Source organism: Dromaius novaehollandiae, chromosome 1, assembly GCF_036370855.1.
Source record: "Dromaius novaehollandiae isolate bDroNov1 chromosome 1, bDroNov1.hap1, whole genome shotgun sequence".
Lineage (NCBI taxonomy): Eukaryota > Metazoa > Chordata > Aves > Casuariiformes > Dromaiidae > Dromaius > Dromaius novaehollandiae.
In genome coordinates, this window is record NC_088098.1 from 190,528,108 (window position 1) to 190,546,654 (window position 18,547).

The window sequence follows — 18,547 nt, forward strand, 5'->3', positions numbered from 1 at the left end:
GTTCTCCAGGAACAAGGCAGATGTCAGAGAAACTCCTTTAGCCCAAAACCGAGCTCTCCCACCTCCCAGGAAAGTGCTCTTTGTATCAGACAGCTACGCGAGAAGAGGTCCTTTAGTTATCTACTCTCAGAATTAGACTCAGACCAAGTCCCAAACACAGAGCACTACATACTGGAAGTAGTATTCAAATGCGTCTTTACTCAGTTTTCCAGTAGGCTGGCTGCATTCGTATTGCTGCTCAGCATAGGATAATGGATTCGCCCTTTGGAGGCACATCCCTCCACATAAAGTATCTAAGGATCAACGGCAGATGTGCCGAGTAACAGCCCAGCCAGTGAGCATCTCTTTATGCACTGTGATGCTCAAGTCAGATCTATGATAAGTAATCTGAATACGGAACCAGTACTGATGCCTGAAATGATCCACTCTGCTACAGCATTTACAGGTCATCCATCCATCCATCAAATTTGACGACTGCAGCTTCATTCTTCCCAGTGTGGAAATCCAGGGTATTTATAAAATAAAGATGTCAGAAATGCCAAACTAGAAATGGCAAGTCAAAAATCTCATCACTGTTTCCTTCCTCCTCATAGGAAGGCAGGCATAGGAAATAACATGGGAGACAGAAGCCAGCAAATCAAAAGCTTTTATTGACATATTTTCTCATGTGTGACCCTTTGTCATTTACTTCCATTGCAGAGACCAAAATAAGTGATTGATTCTAATAAGCTACAACTTTTATAGCTTTTGTATTATTAATAAGAGGAGAAGATAAAGTCATGGATAAATCTCTAAATGGACTTAAAGACAGGAAACAATTTTTTTATGAATTGTCATGCAAACTACTGACTGATTATTGGAGACAGGTTCATTTGTAATTTGAGGAAAAAGTTCTCTTTTATGAGTATGTTAACAATAAGCTAATCTATAACCCTTTCACAAGTGATGTAATTTTCACATATTAGATAATAATTGTAAGCACATTAAGCAGTATTAACTTTATTAAACAAAAAAAAATAGCCTTCTGAATATTTACTACAATAATGCAAAGTCTGAATCATTTAAAGTGCCTTACCTACTAGGAGAGCATAATTTTCCACTGGAGCTCTTCTAAGCTTCCTAAATTTTTTGTCTAATAAATTTGGAGGTTCTAAATGGAATAACTCCAAACATAACATTCCGATTTATAAAAGAATTTATATCTGACCCAAGAACTCCAGGGACACTTACATTTTCAAATCTTATTTATATTATACCAACAAATTATGCCCATTAAAAAGGGAGATACTGCTTTAGAGTGGTTACTACCAAAGCTGATTTCTGAGCGCACTGGATATGACTTGTGTAATGAGTTTTCCAAGAGATGAAAATGTATTGCTGCTGCTTTTCTCTACTCCTTGCTCTTTTGCAAACATTCACTGAACTGCAGATTTGGCTGCCACTAAGTATATACTTTATATGGGGAATATTATTGTTAATAAAAACATCCATCTTAGATTTAAATATAACTGATTCAATATGAATGACTGCTCATCTCCCCCCTTAACATACATAAATATGCAACAGCTAATATGAGTGTCAACTCCAGCAACTGTAATAACTCTCAGTGTGATACCCACACAACTCAGAGAAAACAGAAAAAAAGTTAACTCCTCCCAAGGAAAGAGTTCCTCTAAACTCTCCTTTAAAAAAACAACCAAAACCAAACTCCTTATACTAACTCTTTCTTTCCTGAAGTCTTCTGGATTAAAAGACTTCCCCGAAAGAAGACTAAGTTTCCTTTAAGAAATGTACAAAAATTATCATGAGGCATGACAGAGAACAAGCGTCCTACTCATTACATATTTTACTCTTTTACTGGAAGGAAAGGTCCCCTGAATTACAACTCTCTATATAATTAGTTTCTAGAAAGACCATGTTCAACTTTGTACTGAAGGAGGGAAGAAACCAAACCTTCACTCATTGCTCACCACATATCAGCCAGGCACAACTACATACCCTAGCTCTCCCCACAGTCCCCAGAACAACCTATGGCTGCCACGGTTGCACCTAATTGTAATTTTTAGGAGCACCACTGCAGACGTGTAAACCATTAAAACCTCAGTATGTTATTAACTGAATAAATGCTTGTGCTAAAGCAACTGAACTTTTTCTGTACTTAAAAACCAAAACAAAGAACATGGACGTGTGAAGGAGGAATGGCCATACTGCTGTGCAAATCACCTTCCAAACCTACACTGTTATTGGACCCAACCTTAAGAGTTCTATCTGCAAGTTTCAGTTGATACAAGGATTCCTGCAGAGGAACTGCACTAAAACAAAATCCTTCCCAGTACAGCAAAATTATAAAAGTATTACTTAAAACATTAAGTTCCAGATTATGCACATGCATGCAATTCAAATATTTCTTTTTCTTACAGAAAGTATCAGAACCAGCAACACAGATAATGGATCAAAAACCCCAGAGAAAGCACACAAATTTTGCCTCAATAATTTAATGAACAGGATTTCAAAAATGGCATCAAATATTCTAAAATGATTTATGGGTTGTAATATTGATGTAACTCAAGACATTCAAAAGTGCATCAGTTGTATTAAAATTATACAGTATCAGTGTTTATTGATGATAGGCTGAGAGCAAAAAAAAAAAAATGGTGAGGTTCAACCCCTAGTTGAAAGGATTATGTACAGCAAGGCAAAAGCTTCTTTCTCCTTTACCCCCTTTTTCAAAGAGATTGCATACTTTCAAGGTCCGTGTCCATTAGAGGAACACATTAAAATAATTTTTAATTTATATTCTATTTTCTGGCCTATAGAAAGTATTCAAAGACACAGGAAAGACTAGACTTCTGTCAAGCAGAGTAAGCAAAACTGCATTCCTACATATTTTAACTGTATAGTTACAACTCAAAACTCAATACAGAAAAATACCATAATGCAAACACTGAACAAATACAGTATTATAGATTCTGATAATTCTGGGGGAAGCAAGACTATGAAAGGAGTGTCTGAACTTGATGAGGAGTTCTGTGTAGTATGGTTTCTGGATCCTTATATTCATTTGAGGGGTTCATCACAGCTGCATATAACTCACTGTAAGCTCTGCAGACCAGTTCCGTTGACTGTTTTATTATCTGCTCTCTAGAAAACAAAACAAAAACGTAATTGCAAATTGTAGGGAGTATAATTATACTACACGCAAGAAATTAAATATAAAATAAAAATGCAAGAAATGGAAAAATGTCACTGTCACTGACAGCAACACTGTGTCAGTTATTAAAAAGTCCTTATACTTCAACTGTGAAAATAACTTAAAGTTTTACAGTAAAAGAAGGCTCTTCCCTCTCTTTGTATTGTACATACATAAACTCACATATATGATCTCGATAACTAAGAAATTAGATTCTTTATTTCTGCCATCATGAAAAAATGGCAAAGGATGGAAAAAGAACTACATTTAATTTGTATACAATATTTTGTCATCTATATTCTCTCGCACTGTTTAACAGAATGATAATCTTACTGCTCTACTTTCTACCTCCTGGGGCTGCTGGCTGTCCTCTGTAGATATATATATATTTTTTAATCTACCAGCAAATGTATTCTATCCATATTATCTTGACATCATATGATTCCACAGTCTGTCAAGGAACAGGAAAAGCTCAAGGTGATAGTGGTCAGAGATTTAAAAGTTACTATGGTCTTTGACAAACAATGCTATAAAGTCTGTATCCTGCTATTCTTACGGATCAAAATGAGTAACAATGTACAGAGATCTGATGCTAACGTTCACAGAAAAGTTTATTATTTTTTGAAGACAAACTAATATTTTTTTTTTACTTTTTTGAATCAGTTTGCTTTAATCCCCATGGCAATATGTTTATAGTTGCAGATGCATTTTTATCTATCAGAAGCAGTAGTTACAACTATTATACAGCCAAACCTGTGCAAATAGACCATCAGGAGAAACTGAGGTACAAATTCCAATTCAGCACTGCTGAATTGAATAATATGCAGCAAAGAAACAAAATCACCCAAACTGCGTCCACTAAAATCAGTGCCGAATTTCCCAGTTGTTGAGCATACTGAGTGGGAATTGACAAGTTAATGGAATCTCAAATACCAAGTGTGTAGAACTCTGTTTTCAGGAATATTAAGAAATGGAAAATATGATAGAGAAGATTAAGAGACAAAAATTACATTTTATTCCAATGCCAAGTATCCAGCCTTTGGATAAACATGATCAAGTGTCTGTATTTCTAGATTACTTAGAATACTTGCAAGTAAACTGGCCTTATAATAGCAAATCTAGAAACACTGTTATATGGGAAATACATTCAAGGTTTTCAGGTAAACAACTGCCTCTGAGCACAATCTGAAATCGCTGAAGTACGTAACATGAAAATGTTTTAGGAAAACATTGCACAATGAAATTTGTATAAAGCTCACTAACTGTATTACACAGAATACTACTAAACTGAAAGAAAAAGTTTTGTAAAATGTTCCAGAAAGCTGAACAGCATCAACTGAGTCTTTCCATCGAATAATATCAGTGTCATTAATCACCACATTAGGATTTCAGTTGCCATAACAACATGATACAATTTATCACTAACACAAACTGCAACACTTTCTAAAAATAGTAAGTGATTTCAGCATTCAGTTTCTGTGATCCAACACAAATGAAAAAAGCTTTCTTTATGAGACCAACAACCACATACATGAATAGCTTAAAACTTTCTAAATGAGCAAAGGAATTTGAAAGACAACAGCATGCACTAGCAAATATTGAAGGGAATGTTCTTCATGATCATAAAGCCTGTATTATTTTACCAGTGAGTTTTCACTGTGTAAAAAATACACTAGTCCCTTACCAGAAGCACATGGTCTGATTTTAAGAATCAAAGAACTGCTTCCTTCCAGCTCAATAGCTGGAAGAGTGAATCACAACTACGTGACTTAGAGGATACGTCTTCAAAAATGACACCAAACCTCTGTAAAACTAAGTTGAAAATCTGAACTACTATAACAAGAGATTGACATTACAGTACTTGTTCAATGTTTTCCATGAATTTATGCAAAATTCAGTAATTTCCCAATTTACTACATGTAAAAAGAAAATGCTAAGACCCCGATTCCACAAGTATGCACCTAAGTAAATATGTATCTTGACTTCAACAAGATTCCTTGTGTTTAAAGCTACACATCTGATTCCTAAGGGACTAACAGAGTTTTTATTTTCAATTCTGTGCAGAAGCTGAGCTATAGCATTGAGTTACAGCAGTCAATAAATTACTGTGTATCAGCCAGGCTGTAGTGGCTATGGTAATGGTCCTCATATAGGCTCCCCACTCACCTCCCGGCTTCCCACTGTTGCAAGATAGCATGAATTCAGCTTAAACTGCAGTAAGAGAGGTTTAAAAACCTCATAAATGGGATAAGGCTATAAGTGCATACATAACCAGTTTATTTTGGTTCATCTGACATCTGAATTATTAAGCCTAAGTAATTTCACTGTGTGCCTGAGTCTTTATGGTAGCATATCTCTAAAAAATTGCTTCTGTGTTAGCAGTGAAAAATTGAGGCTTTCAAAATACATTTACTGTTACTATGATTTTTAAATAGACCTACATTAAGAAAAAGACCAAGAGTTAAAATTCACGTTTAATAGCTTGACACTTAGAAGTAGAATTTCAAATGCTTCGTTTACATTATTCTTTAAGCTCATCTGGTTGATACCTACTGGAGTAGAAGAATAACTCTCATACAACAGAGCTAGTTCTGCCGGCTGAGCTGTGGGAACAGTAACCTCACCAGAGAGATCCAACAAACAGCTGAGAAGAAACAACATCTTGCCACAGTCATTTCTTCAGTGATAGACTTGAGGCTAAGGAAGCACTGGGCTTATGGCATGAAACTGTTTGCGGATGAGGAAAATCCAAGTTGAAATATGCTTGTGTTCTGGATCTACAGTAACATACTAAAAAGTGATACTGGTTTGCGGATCAGCTTAATGCTAGCATATATATTTCTGTGCTAAGATTATTAACAGGTCCCTGGGCTTGTATTTTTTCAATATAGATAAGTTTGAAACTTCAACTGACTGTTCAGTTCAACAAGTCAAGACAAGATAATGAGAACAACTAAGGTGAATAAAAACCCTTTAAGTGAAAAAATAACTTAATATCTTAAAATAATAAAAATAGGGTCAAATAATGAACATTTAGATCATTACTTATTTGGTTCCTGAGGACTTCAGTGAACTATACTGTGTATGATCTCAGGCATTAGGTTGCCTAGGCCAACAAATAATCACTTAAGTAACTACCACACATCTGAAAAAACTTTCAGACAGTGCTTGGATAACAATCTTCTTACTTCAGATAGTAGACTGTTTAATGACTTCATTTTCAGACTATCATTATATGCGGACCACGCAACTATGATAGAAGTTGCAAGTGCTCAGCACTTCTGCAAAGCAAGCTTAACTGGTTTATCTAATATCACTCCACGGACTGACAGTATTGAAAACAGAAATTGGTGTTTGGACTTCCAGCCCTCCCCCACAGATGACATCTGTCCTGTTATTCAGGCCATGCCTATATATTTCAAAAATTTTAATTAAGCAGATTAAAACAATGTATTTGTGCCAAGATCAAACAGTTAACTGAAAACTGGCACACGGAGAGTCTAGAAAATAGAATCCGAATCACAGATAGATAAGAGGTGCATACATTGTGCAACCTGCGCCAGTGTTCAACCACCCTCACAGTGAAAAAGTGCTTTCTTATGACACTGCAGGACAGACAGTAATAATGAGACTCCAAACATTGTAGCATTATGTCAAAAATATGATGTACTAGTCACAATTTTTCATATGTTATATAACGCATATTCTTCACAAAAGCATGAAAAATAATGTCAAGAAAACTTTTTGATCAGTGCAGCATATAATTTTCTGAATTTAAGTACTACAAAATGACTTCATACGGTTCATATTTAATTGGAAAGAAATTCTTGGCATCTTTCCTAGCTTTAGGGTTCAGTTGGCCCTTATTTGTCATATTTTAGAATATATTCATACAACAAGAGAAGTGACACATAACAAAGTCCTCGCTTCCACACTTCAAAGTAGAAATCATTAAAAAAAAACCATATTATGTGAAAAGCAAAGTAATCTCAGCTCAATATTTGATGAGACAAGAATGTCAATATTCTACAGTAGAAGACAACAAAGTAGAAAAATTCTAGACGATGTAGCAGTGGGGATAAAAGAAAACTTGAGTGGAGAATTACAAATTTCATCTCTCTTTGGAAGGCTTGTAAAATAGTTCTAAAACAATTTACAACTAAGTTGACGAAAAACAATGCCAACACAGTAGAATATGTTCAAAAGAGATGAATGCAATTTATTTTGATAGTGTCCGTTAAATCGGGAGTAACAACTTCACAAAGTTACAGAATTACATATTCTTAACTGCTTGTTCAAAAGGAGGACAGGCAAAACAAACTGAATTGTGACCTGAAGGCCAAGGCAAATGTGATTACAGCTGATAACTTGAATTCTCTATCATGATCCACTAAAACCTAATCAAGTTCATCTTTCTGACTATTATACAAGCATAATAGAAATTCAGGGTTAAGATAACTTACTTCACAGTGGCACTCAGAAGGAAATTCAGCTGGGACATTAATAGACTATCTGGAGCAGACAGATAGCGATCAAACTGAGCCTATGGGCAGAAAAAAAAGAGAATATGAGATCAGCATACTAAAAACTTGCTGGTATATGAAGATAGATAAAAAAATACAGATCTCTGAAAAGCAATTACATTAAAATTGCACCTTCTCATTTGATGGAATTTTCTGTTTTTAGGTATTTAAGATAGTACCTAACACATTATAAAAATATTTAAGGCAGAACTTAGTCCAAACCAGGTGTCTTCAATACTTACATCACCAAAATTTTAAGTTTCTGATCCTCAGGAGTATATGTGGAGGGTGTAAATAATGACAATTCAGTGTCTTTAACCTGCTGTCTAAGTTTTCTGTGCATCTTGTGGATATATGTTTGCATCCTTGAAAATCAGACCTAGTCTATTCAGTGCAAAGGGAACACATCAGCCTCCAGATAGCAACCTAGCCTGCCCAAATTAGACGTTACTTCTTACTGAGAGTTCAGGGGCACTGGTTAATAATCCAATGAGGACTTAAATTGGGAAGAACGAGACCATGGGACCTAGTTCAGGCTCCCTGGGTTATTCCTAGGCTTCCTTATACTACATTATATGGGGGAGGAGAAAATACTGCAGTGCTTTGATTCTGGTAGTTTTAGAGAAGAAAACACAATGGAATAATGTCACTACTGTCTTCTACTATCTACTAGGTGATTATAGAGAAGATGGAGCCAGATGCTTCCCAGAGATGCGTAGTGAAAACATGAGGAACAACTGATAGAAGTTACACTAAGGAAAATTCTGATTAGATATTAAAGGAAAAATTCTCACCAAGAGTGTTGTCGAGCACTGAACATATTAATCAGAAAATCTGCGTAATCCCCAACCTTGGAAATACTCAACAAGACAAGGCCCTAGGAAACTAACATCTAAGCAAGCCTACTTTGAGCCTTCCACACTAATTTATTCAACGGTTCAACGACTCTAGCAGTTCAGTGCTGACTCACTTCCAGCTTGGTGCTAGAACTGGACTCCTTCCAGCTCAGCTCTCCTCCTGGACCTGTAGTTCCTGTATTCCTTATTATCCAACTTCATTTCAGTAAGAGACATGCAAGATGGCAAATGCCATCATGCAGGATACCTTTCCGCTCTGCTTCACTGGACAAATCTTTTCAAGCTCGTAAAACCTAAAATCCAAGTCCAACCATTGTTCAGATGTGCAGGAAGTGGGCACAAATCACCAGTGAAGTCGATAATAGTTCTCATGACTTAGCTTTTCAGGGTTATCTGCCCACATCTGGAATGCAGTGGAGCTTTAGCTGAGAGAAAAGTAAAGACTTTACGAGAACACCATTTCCGAGCACATATGAGCAATTTAAAAGCCAGGGACCGAGAAAACTTTTCAAGTTAAATTGTAAGGCAGTGAATCTGACTGTAAATTCTCCATATGATCAGAATCCTAGGAAGAAGACTGACTAGACTCACACTTATAATTTACATGGGTTTACTTTCAGCATACTGGGTTCCATCCTGGTTAAAGTGTGTTCACACAAGTATACATTAAACAAAGCTATGAGGAAAATAAGAGAGTTTATGCAATTTACGGTGACTCACAGGATAACATTCTTGTAAGTGAAGTTCTGTTTCTCAAGGCTTAGAAACTAATATTCTATTACCATCAGTTCATAAATAATTTATATATATATGTATATATATTAATTACTTGAAGCAGTCAAACTACTATAAATGAAGAAGGTATTCTCAGACATGTAATATAGCTATTACTGAGGAGGATGATTGATTAGTTGGTTCTGCTACCCAACGACTTGAGCTAAAGAATTTAGATGAGTATCCACTGTGTCATACAGTTACTAGTGTTCTTTCCCTTGTCACAGCAGTAACACCACAATATGAAATTGTAAAACACTTACCATTGCAGCCTTCAAGGACACTGAATCCAGACTTGGCAAATTTGAAAGAGGACCCTAAGAATCAGCAGTCGAAGGAAAAAAAAATCTTATTAAAATACGGGAAAAGGTAAGAAATAATTCTACAGTAATTCCAGTTACTTATTTAGGAAACCAACAGGATTTTACATGTTCAGAAATTGAATCAGCATACCAATACTGGAATGCTGTAACAATTCATTTGTATTCCACCACTTCCTTAAATTAAAAATAGCCAATACTGAGTTCTTCATGTGTCCTTTCAGATTCTTTTCTTTTTCCTTTACCACTGACAAGGTCAGAAAAAAAACCCTTCCACAAGGTCTGGGACAATAACTGAACTGCAAAGTTGTCCACATCCCTTTAGCACTGGGGAATTACAGAAGGCAATTTCCTTCTAAGTCATCTACTCCTGGACCTGCAGAAATGAAGCCTACTTGCAAATAAATTTTCTTTGCTTACTTGGCATTACAATGCATACATGCTGTCTACCCCAACAGTAAATCCTGCAACAACCTCATCCCAGCAGCCAGGCAGCTTGACAGATTTGAATGAAAATACTTCCCGAAAGTCTATCCACATTCTATTAAACAATCTGCAGTCAGCCCTGGTCTACAGCAGAATATGAAATTGGTTTTAGAATAGGAGGTAGACTTGTGACTAGGAAACCAAGCGGAATTTGTAAACAGGTAACTAGTACATTTAAAATGGTTCTCTTTAAAAATCTCTGTTGAGTTTGAGCAATTCATGCAAAAATGCTGGCTGAAGAAAAAACATGAAGCTCTCCAACACAGTACTGTTTTCTCCAGAAATGTATTTCTTCACTTTAGTCAGTTTTGACTTTATGTTCACGAAAGGACATAGCCATAGGCGAAGGGAAGGACATGGGGTGTATGAACACTTATCCTAAGAACTGTGGTTCACAAAAGTAAAAGAGCAGGAGCTCTGAATCCCAGTTTTCAGCTTATTCTAAAAAATCTTACATTGTCACTTTCATAATCTCATTGTCTTGGGGCTAGAATAGCCAGAGCAATGAATAAACACATAAACAAAGACATTATGATTTCTCATTAATATTAATCTGCCACAGGAAAAAAAAAATCAGTAATTGTCTAATGCATCCGTGGAATCTATTTGGTGCATGGTGTTAACACATGTGATGAAAAAGACCTGAATGCTGTGTGCATAGTAGCTCCAATATGTTCTAAATGTCATGGAGGCGGTATACATATTTTCTACTTGGGTTTTAGAGCCAGCTTTACTCGGACACGTTTCGAGACATATTAACCAGCTATACAGTGATTCTGAGAGTGTAGAGAATGCCTGTGGTGTACGGAGCCTGCTGACGGTACTCAGATCAGCTGCACAGAAGGACTGATGTGTTCCAAACCTACCTGGCTTGCTGTACGTAGGGGAAATGTAGGGGAAATCTGTACTTTCAAGGTACCTTTGGCTAGTAGTCCATATGAAAAAAATCAACAGATATTACTGTTTGCTTTCACAGGAAACTTATTTTTCAAAAATACTGCTGCCAAAATTGGTACAGTTGGCACATATGCAGTACCTCCTGAAGATATATGTTTTATCAGCTTACCTGTTCCAGTTTATGTTGCTGCACAGTGTTATATATGTAACTTAGGCCAGCTCTAGTTAACACGTAAGAAGCTTGTTCATTTATGAGTGTATCTAAATGAGCTTCAATCTGAAATTTTAAGCATAAGACGTTTCTAAAATGTGCATGTAAATGTAAAATAGAACAATTTACAGGGTTAAAGAAAAGGTTTAGCTATCATCTTAGAAACACAGACAGGAAGAAAAGGAGAATGATAACCAACAAGGAAATACCACAAATACATACAGTGTAATTATTTTATCATTCATTTATACATTTCAAATTATGAGAGGCGAAAAAAAACCAGTTAACGCTTATCACATGTGGCTAATAAAATAGCCTAAATTTTGCATTTGCAAAATCAACAACCCTAAAAATTAAGAAAAACAAAGCTCTAATCTTATATATTTCCATATCATTTTATTTCTGCTCCTTTGTTCATTTATTCATTTAAAATATATGATAAAAAAATCACCAAATCTTACTGAAAATATTGAAAGCAGCATGGCAGTTTTGTCAAAAACAACAAAACCCAGTCTTTCATGAGGAAAACAGAATTGAAACTAAATCATGATCTTCTAAATTCAATACTGATAACCATGTATTTGAAAAAAACTTCAATTGAAAGGACCTACTAAAATAGAAAATGAAATTACAGCTTTCAATTTTGCTTTAATTAGCTTCCTACAAAAATGTCTTTTATAAAAGAAAACACCTCTAATCATATTCATAAATACATTTTACCTTCTTAGTATAACCCTCACTTTGCAGAGACATCTATAAATCCAGTCACAGCTGCATCAATCTTCTTTGAGTATTCTCAAAGATTTGGGAATATACACATTATTACTTCATTTTTATCAGTAACTATCCCACATTTGTTTTATTTCTCTACCTCAAGCAAAAGAAAAAAATTATAATTTATCAAACTCTAGCAAGAGTTATGTATCTGATATTTTAAAGAGTTCACATTCTTACTTCCTGGAATTCTTTAGAAAAATGCACCTTTTTAATTTAAAATGCCTTCCCAAATTTTCTTTCTGTGAAGAATATTGTTCTTATTAAATAAACTATTCTAACTCCACTTTAATAATCTACTTATGTATAATCTTAAGATTTTTTTCAGTCTATTCCTGTATTTGTATAATGGCTGAAGAAAGCAAATGGTGTTAAAATGTACAATCTTCAGTTCTACCACTTATTTGAAGAATAAATAGATTGCAACATTTACTGTGGGAAAAAAAGCTGTGATAGTGGAGATTTGAGACCCCCTAGAGACAGCTGGTGGGGGATCTTTTTTGTGTCAGAGCTAACTGGTACTAGAAATTCTAATTAGAAGTAGATGGTAAAAGACAGCTCATGCTGATCTTTATTTGTCACCTTCAAATAAGTAGTTGTGACCTTCTTCCAAGTCCCCCAACCTCAAAAGCTCTCCTGGGATGTGTTATAGAAATGTTCATGTAGCAAACCTATAAATAGGCAGTGCCTAAATCTTCCCAAGTCAATGGTTTATAAACTACACTTCAATTTCAAAATAGTACCAAATATGAACTATTATCCTGGCATGTTAAGTGAAACCAATAAACAAAGGAGAAGGGAAGGGAAGAAGGGAACGCTGAAATAGTTAATTTATGCTATATTCTAATATTAACACCCTCTTATGATGGAGTATAGTCAGTCATTTGACTATTAAGAGCTTTCAACTTTCATTTGCTTCATCTCATACAGTTTGTGGATGAGTATTAGAATGATTAGAATAATAGAAATTTTCACCGATTTGCGTTTATCCACAACTAAAAACAAAAACATCCCATCTTCTAATCAGTTCTTTTTTATTGTTTAAAGACATAGAAGTATAAAACATGTTGTGCCCCATCAGCTCTGACTGCAACCGATACCAGGTAAGAACACCTATCATCCTAGCAGTTTCTTGATTTAGACTTGAAGCAAAGTGAACATTTTAAGTATGCTCATTTCACAGCTTACAGTCTGCAAAATCAGGAAAAAGTTCATTTTCTATTTGGGCTGTTAATGCTTACCTGAAACTGCAACATTTCTAGACGTTTGTCAGTGAACTCAAAGAGAGCCAAAGTAGTCTTCATCATATAAAGTGAATTTACCATGAAGGTTGCCATATCAGCTGTGCCTAAATTACTAGCAGACATAGTACACATCTGTAATAACGGATCTAGCACACAAGATAGAACCTAAAATGGAAAACACACAGAAAAGGGGAAGGGGAAGGGAAGGAGGAGAAATGTCATATTAAGCTTCTAAGCTCATTCAGTCTCTATCATGCATCTATTCCCCAAAGCAGAATAAAGAGAAATGAGAACTTCCAACTGTGAAAGCAGTTTTCTACTGGATTTGTCAGCAGGTGATCAGCTACCTTAGTGATGGGTAAAGTGTAAAAACCTGAAAAGAACAGATTTTAACCTAGCAGGAGCAAGAGTAACCCACATTAGATAACTAGCAATTGTGCAATCTTGAGGGAGTATTCGCTTAATGGAGTAATAATTGGATAATAGAATTTAGATACCGTGTTACACTGGCACCTTACACTGTACTGTAATTATCCATTTTGTTGGTCACCATCTTATTCATGTTAAAAACTGGGGTTTGGGAAAAGTCTCCAAAATGGCAGCAGACAAAAAAGATTCATGTTTCACCCATCTTTTGTGTACCAAGATTAACTTTTTTTTTAAGCTGTCAAACATCCTTATACCTGCACAAAGTCGGCTTGACGGGCATCCAAAGGAACAACAGATGAGTCGTGAGATGCCAGAACCTCCCGCAGCAAGTTAAGTGTTTGATTTAGTGCAGAGCTTGGGCCAAGATCCGGAGGTGGGAGTTCAACCTAAGAAACAAGATTATCTGCTTTTTTCTGTAACCCATTTGCAGCAAACAACATGCAATCTCCTAACACACACAAGGAGCTAACGGGGAAGTCGCATGTTGCAGAGAAGGACTTCAGCCTCTGACACTGGAGATCTAGTATTTTTCAGGTAATAATTGCCTGCAACTTCCAGCATAATCATCCCATTCAAAGACAAACAAGTAAAACCGAATTCCTCCTTCCACTTGGACTGTGCCTATTTTACAATCTAGAGAGCTAGACAAACTCCAACTCCGTGTTTCTTAGATTAGGTACCAAACAACAGCCATGTTGCCTGGCACCACTGAGTCCACCTTGAGCAGAAGTTCCCATAAGCACTCCAGAACCTAGTGCAGGCAGAGCTCTGGGATATCAAGGCTATGCCGCAATGGCTGGATGAAGCTGAATGGCTTCTTGATAAGGCTGCATAGCCATTGTCGTGCTGAGTGACTGAGTGTGAAAGCTACAATAGGCAGTCACAGTCATACACACGACAGTCTCAACTGGTATGAAGTCTGTACCTTCAATTACCGGTACACAAGTTAACTGGCCTAAGTACACCTATATAAGCTGTGATGATACTGAAAGAATTGGAATGCAGGCCTATCTCAAACATGAGAAACAGGAATCACAGATGTTTGAAAAACAGAAAGAATAAAAGTTCGTAAAGTTCATAGAAAAAAGAACACGACTCTCTGAGTCAGGTTGTAAAGTACCCGAAATGGACTAAAAGTCTGTTATTTTTAACAGAGAATTACATATTTTAGACTTTCTTTGTAACAGGCAAATATCATTTGTAAATCTTTATCATTTGTAAAATCTTTATATAATACACAACCTAGTGTATTATTTTCCCCAAGCACTTCAGTTCAAATGTAGTTGCAGTTTCTTCTTCTCAATGTAGCCCCAAACTGGTTTCCAGCTGCCTCCAGTCCCCTACCAGAATCAAGCTTGCTGGCCTCAGTTCCTCCTTTTCCCTCTTTCCTCTGTCTCCTGCCTGCCCCAGGCCAAATACAGATCTGGCTGGATCATGTGGGAGTAAGGGGACCCTGAGGATACAGAGCATGTGAGTACCTCAAGGCATAATCTCTTTCCAGAGGGATAAGGGAGAGCTAAGATTGCCCTGCCTTGGGACTGGCCTGTCTCACTCAAAGTATTTGGGTGCAGCAAAGCAAGGCAATATGCACTTCTGCAGACCTCTTAAGACTCCAGCTCAATAAGGAAACAAGGCAGTTTTAGATGGACTCCCAAGCCACAGGCAGTATGTTCCATCCCTTCCGGAATAAGAACTATTCACTAATAGCATAATAAATGAGAGGAGTTTCCTGTGGAGGGGAGGGAACAGATTAAAGAGGCAGAGACTGATGGCCAAAGAATCCAAAAGGAAAGCGTAACAGACAACCTCTGAGCGTAGCATTCCTAAGGCTCCTTGAAACGAATCTGTACCTAAAGAACGTGCCACTAGAGAAAGATGAAATTTAACTCTCTTTCTTTTGAGCCTGGTCTAGCTTTCATACTTTATGCATTTAGAAAATATTCAAGATACTGCAAATGTCCACATATTGCTGCTAGGACAGACCAAAAAAAATTTTTAATGCATCCTTCTGGATACAAAGTGTTCCACCATGCTCGCTTTCCAAGAGATATCACACTGAATTCGGGGAACTAATGGAAACCTAAATTTAATAAGCTCAGAGAACAGTTGTTGTTCAGCCTAAATAGTCCTGAAAGTTTAAAATGACTATTCTCCTAGTAATGAAGAAACAGTAATTCAGAAAAGGCACTTATTCAGTGCTGATTAGTACCAAAGTTTATTGAAATTTACAGCAGTGAGTGACTTCTTGTTTATTCTTGTTTATTATTAGGGGTATTGATTGTGTCCCGAACACACTGTTCTCAGACCTGAACTGGACCGTGTTCAGGGATATTTTGGCATTAATTTGAGACGAGAGTCTGATGGGGTTTTAACTTCCAACACGCACATAGATCACAGCAAAGATAATTTCAGACTTCTTTACACAGAACTTTTGTCCCCTGAAGTAACTGATAGTCAGAAGCTTCTAAATGGGCTTCATCTTTCATTTATTCTGTTCTTTTTAAATTCACGATCTTCTGGATGGGAACAACATTACGGAAGAAGAAAACATTGCAAGGAAAGAAGGTTAAGAACATCAGATTTTACTGGAGGTTAGCTAGAAATTCCTGACTACGTCAGTAAAGGTAGAACTATTAGCAAGCAGGAGTAAAATTAAAACAATGCTAAACCCGTTTTGAACATTCTCTTTTGCATATCAATATAGGTAGAAATGTTATTTCAGAAATAAAAAATGAAAATATAAAAACCAATGTATCTCAATTTATAGAGGAACCCACCAACATCAATTCATGAGAACTAAGCTGTTATTCTAATTAAAAAGAAAAAAAAAAGAAAATGATTCCCTGAATATTTCACATGCACTAAAATATTATTATAACTGATGCTATTTCCAGAGAAATACATTTGAAATGCATGCTGAATTCTATTTTTGAAGTAACAACTTCAGATGCAAGCCAGACAGGAGCTCTTTTCTAAAAGATTCTCAGAAAAGTTCTACAATGGCTAGTTCAATACTGTTGAAACATACTGTAACACAGTACTAACTGTCTAATTATAGACACTGCAAAGTTATAACAGTGTTCAGTTGTGCGAAACCATGGTCAATCAGATGTCCACCCATACAACCCCCCCAAATTCCTAATTTTTAAAATCAAATATACAAACCAGAAACCAATTCTCCTAAAATAACAAAGTTTTAATATAAAAGACTGTGTCATCATTTAAACTCTCAAGCTCTGAACTGCAAAGTTCTGCATGTCAATTGGTGGGGAATAATTACTAAGTAAATAATCTTCCTCCAAAGTTAAAATCCAAAGCAGGTTTCTTAGCCTATGAGAGAAAGCAGCTCAAACGATGTCTTGGAGAATTTAACAAACTGTAAAGGGAAGTACAAAAAAGATGGCAGTATCAAAAATCAAGAAGAGTGTGTATGTTACATTAATAGCTTCCCTCTCTCATTTATGAAGAAGGCTAAATGGAAAAAAGAAAACACACACAATTTTTGTTTCTATCAAATACAGTAAGTTCTGGTAAGGACTGGAGAGGAGCAGAGCAGCTTTGTAACATTATGAAGTTATAGTAGCGTTAAGTAACACAAAAAAGCAATTTAAAACCATCATTCCTCATAGAAAATACTGGCCAGGGTGATAAGCAAGAGGTTGACAGCTTTTTGAAGGGCCTAATCAGCTTTTAATGGAGTCTTTTAAGAAGCTCACTGGCAAGTAGGTGGAGAAAAAGCACTAACGAGGTGAAATCTTGGGAAAAGATATCTGGATATTTCATCCTAGTGGTTACAACTGGTATGCGTCTATTACAGACTACGTTCACTCTACAAATTGAGACCACTTCTGCCATAGTAAGACAGTAGTGGCATAAGAAACTTGAGTGCAAATCTACTGGGGGAGCTTCAGAGAGGCTGTCCTCTTTTGAGCCCCATTAGGATCCCACAGAGATCAGCAGGGGTTCAAAAGCAAAACGCCTAATGACATACTTTTCTTTTCAGCTATTTTTATATTGGACCTGGAAAAGAGAAGACAACAGAAAAATTCTTTTTAGTTTTGCTTTGGCCACATGGATCCATTCAGGCCACAACATTAACCTGTATCACTACACCTATCTAGTAGCTGGCTTCCCCAAAACCTGAGGTTGCATTCTGACAGGAGCCAAATTATCAGGGATTTTAATCAAGTGTACAATTCTTCCCATTTTTAATGCTTCAATACCTTTCCACTAAAAAACTTCACACACAACGTGACCATAAAACTTCATTTATACACATCTATTCTAAAAAGCGCAGTATTAAGGAACAACAATCCTGAAGTCTGATTTGGGGTACTCTACTAATAACCTTCTCACAACTCAGAAAGCATAGGACAAGTTAGTTTGGCATAATCTCTCTACCCTTATGATACCTTTTGTTCCATTTAATTCAAAGTTTTAAATTATTCTTTCACTTAGTAATTTTTCTAGAGTATTACTGAAACATGAAGAAGGATAGGTCTGCCTAAAAACTCCCACCGTCCCAATATATTAGCTGGTCCAATCAAACACACTGGCATAGGTTAGTCCAACAGGCTCGTTAAAATGCCTCATCAATGGACTACTGATTTTGCATGACAATTCGTTCAGTTGGAGAGAACTGTGAGAGGAGTCTACCCACTCCAACACATTAGGTACTTTGAACCTTGCTTCCAGTTTCAACAGAACAATATCTATTTTCTGTGCATTATTTTTATTTAGTACCTTTTTCTGGATTTATCATCTGTACAGCAGTAATCTGTACCAGGACATTCCTATTTATGTCCAGGCAGTGAGTTCTGATGCTATCCTTGGATCATATCC

The 18,547-nt window shown here is 36.3% G+C and overlaps 1 protein-coding gene across 1 annotated transcript in view; it reads right to left on the reverse strand.

Moving 5' to 3' along the window:
* Positions 1-628: 628 nt before the first annotated feature.
* The window catches only part of COG6 (component of oligomeric golgi complex 6), a 58,778-nt gene continuing 40,859 nt past the window's right edge, over positions 629-18,547 (reverse strand). Inside the window, exons 14-19 of the mRNA XM_064504903.1 lie at positions 13,960-14,091; positions 13,274-13,441; positions 11,217-11,324; positions 9,608-9,661; positions 7,654-7,733; positions 629-3,141 (exon numbers count right to left, since the gene is read on the reverse strand). Of these exons, the coding sequence (XP_064360973.1) occupies positions 2,994-3,141; positions 7,654-7,733; positions 9,608-9,661; positions 11,217-11,324; positions 13,274-13,441; positions 13,960-14,091 (690 nt within the window). The 3' untranslated portion in view covers positions 629-2,993. The remainder of the gene's footprint in view (positions 3,142-7,653; positions 7,734-9,607; positions 9,662-11,216; positions 11,325-13,273; positions 13,442-13,959; positions 14,092-18,547) is intronic.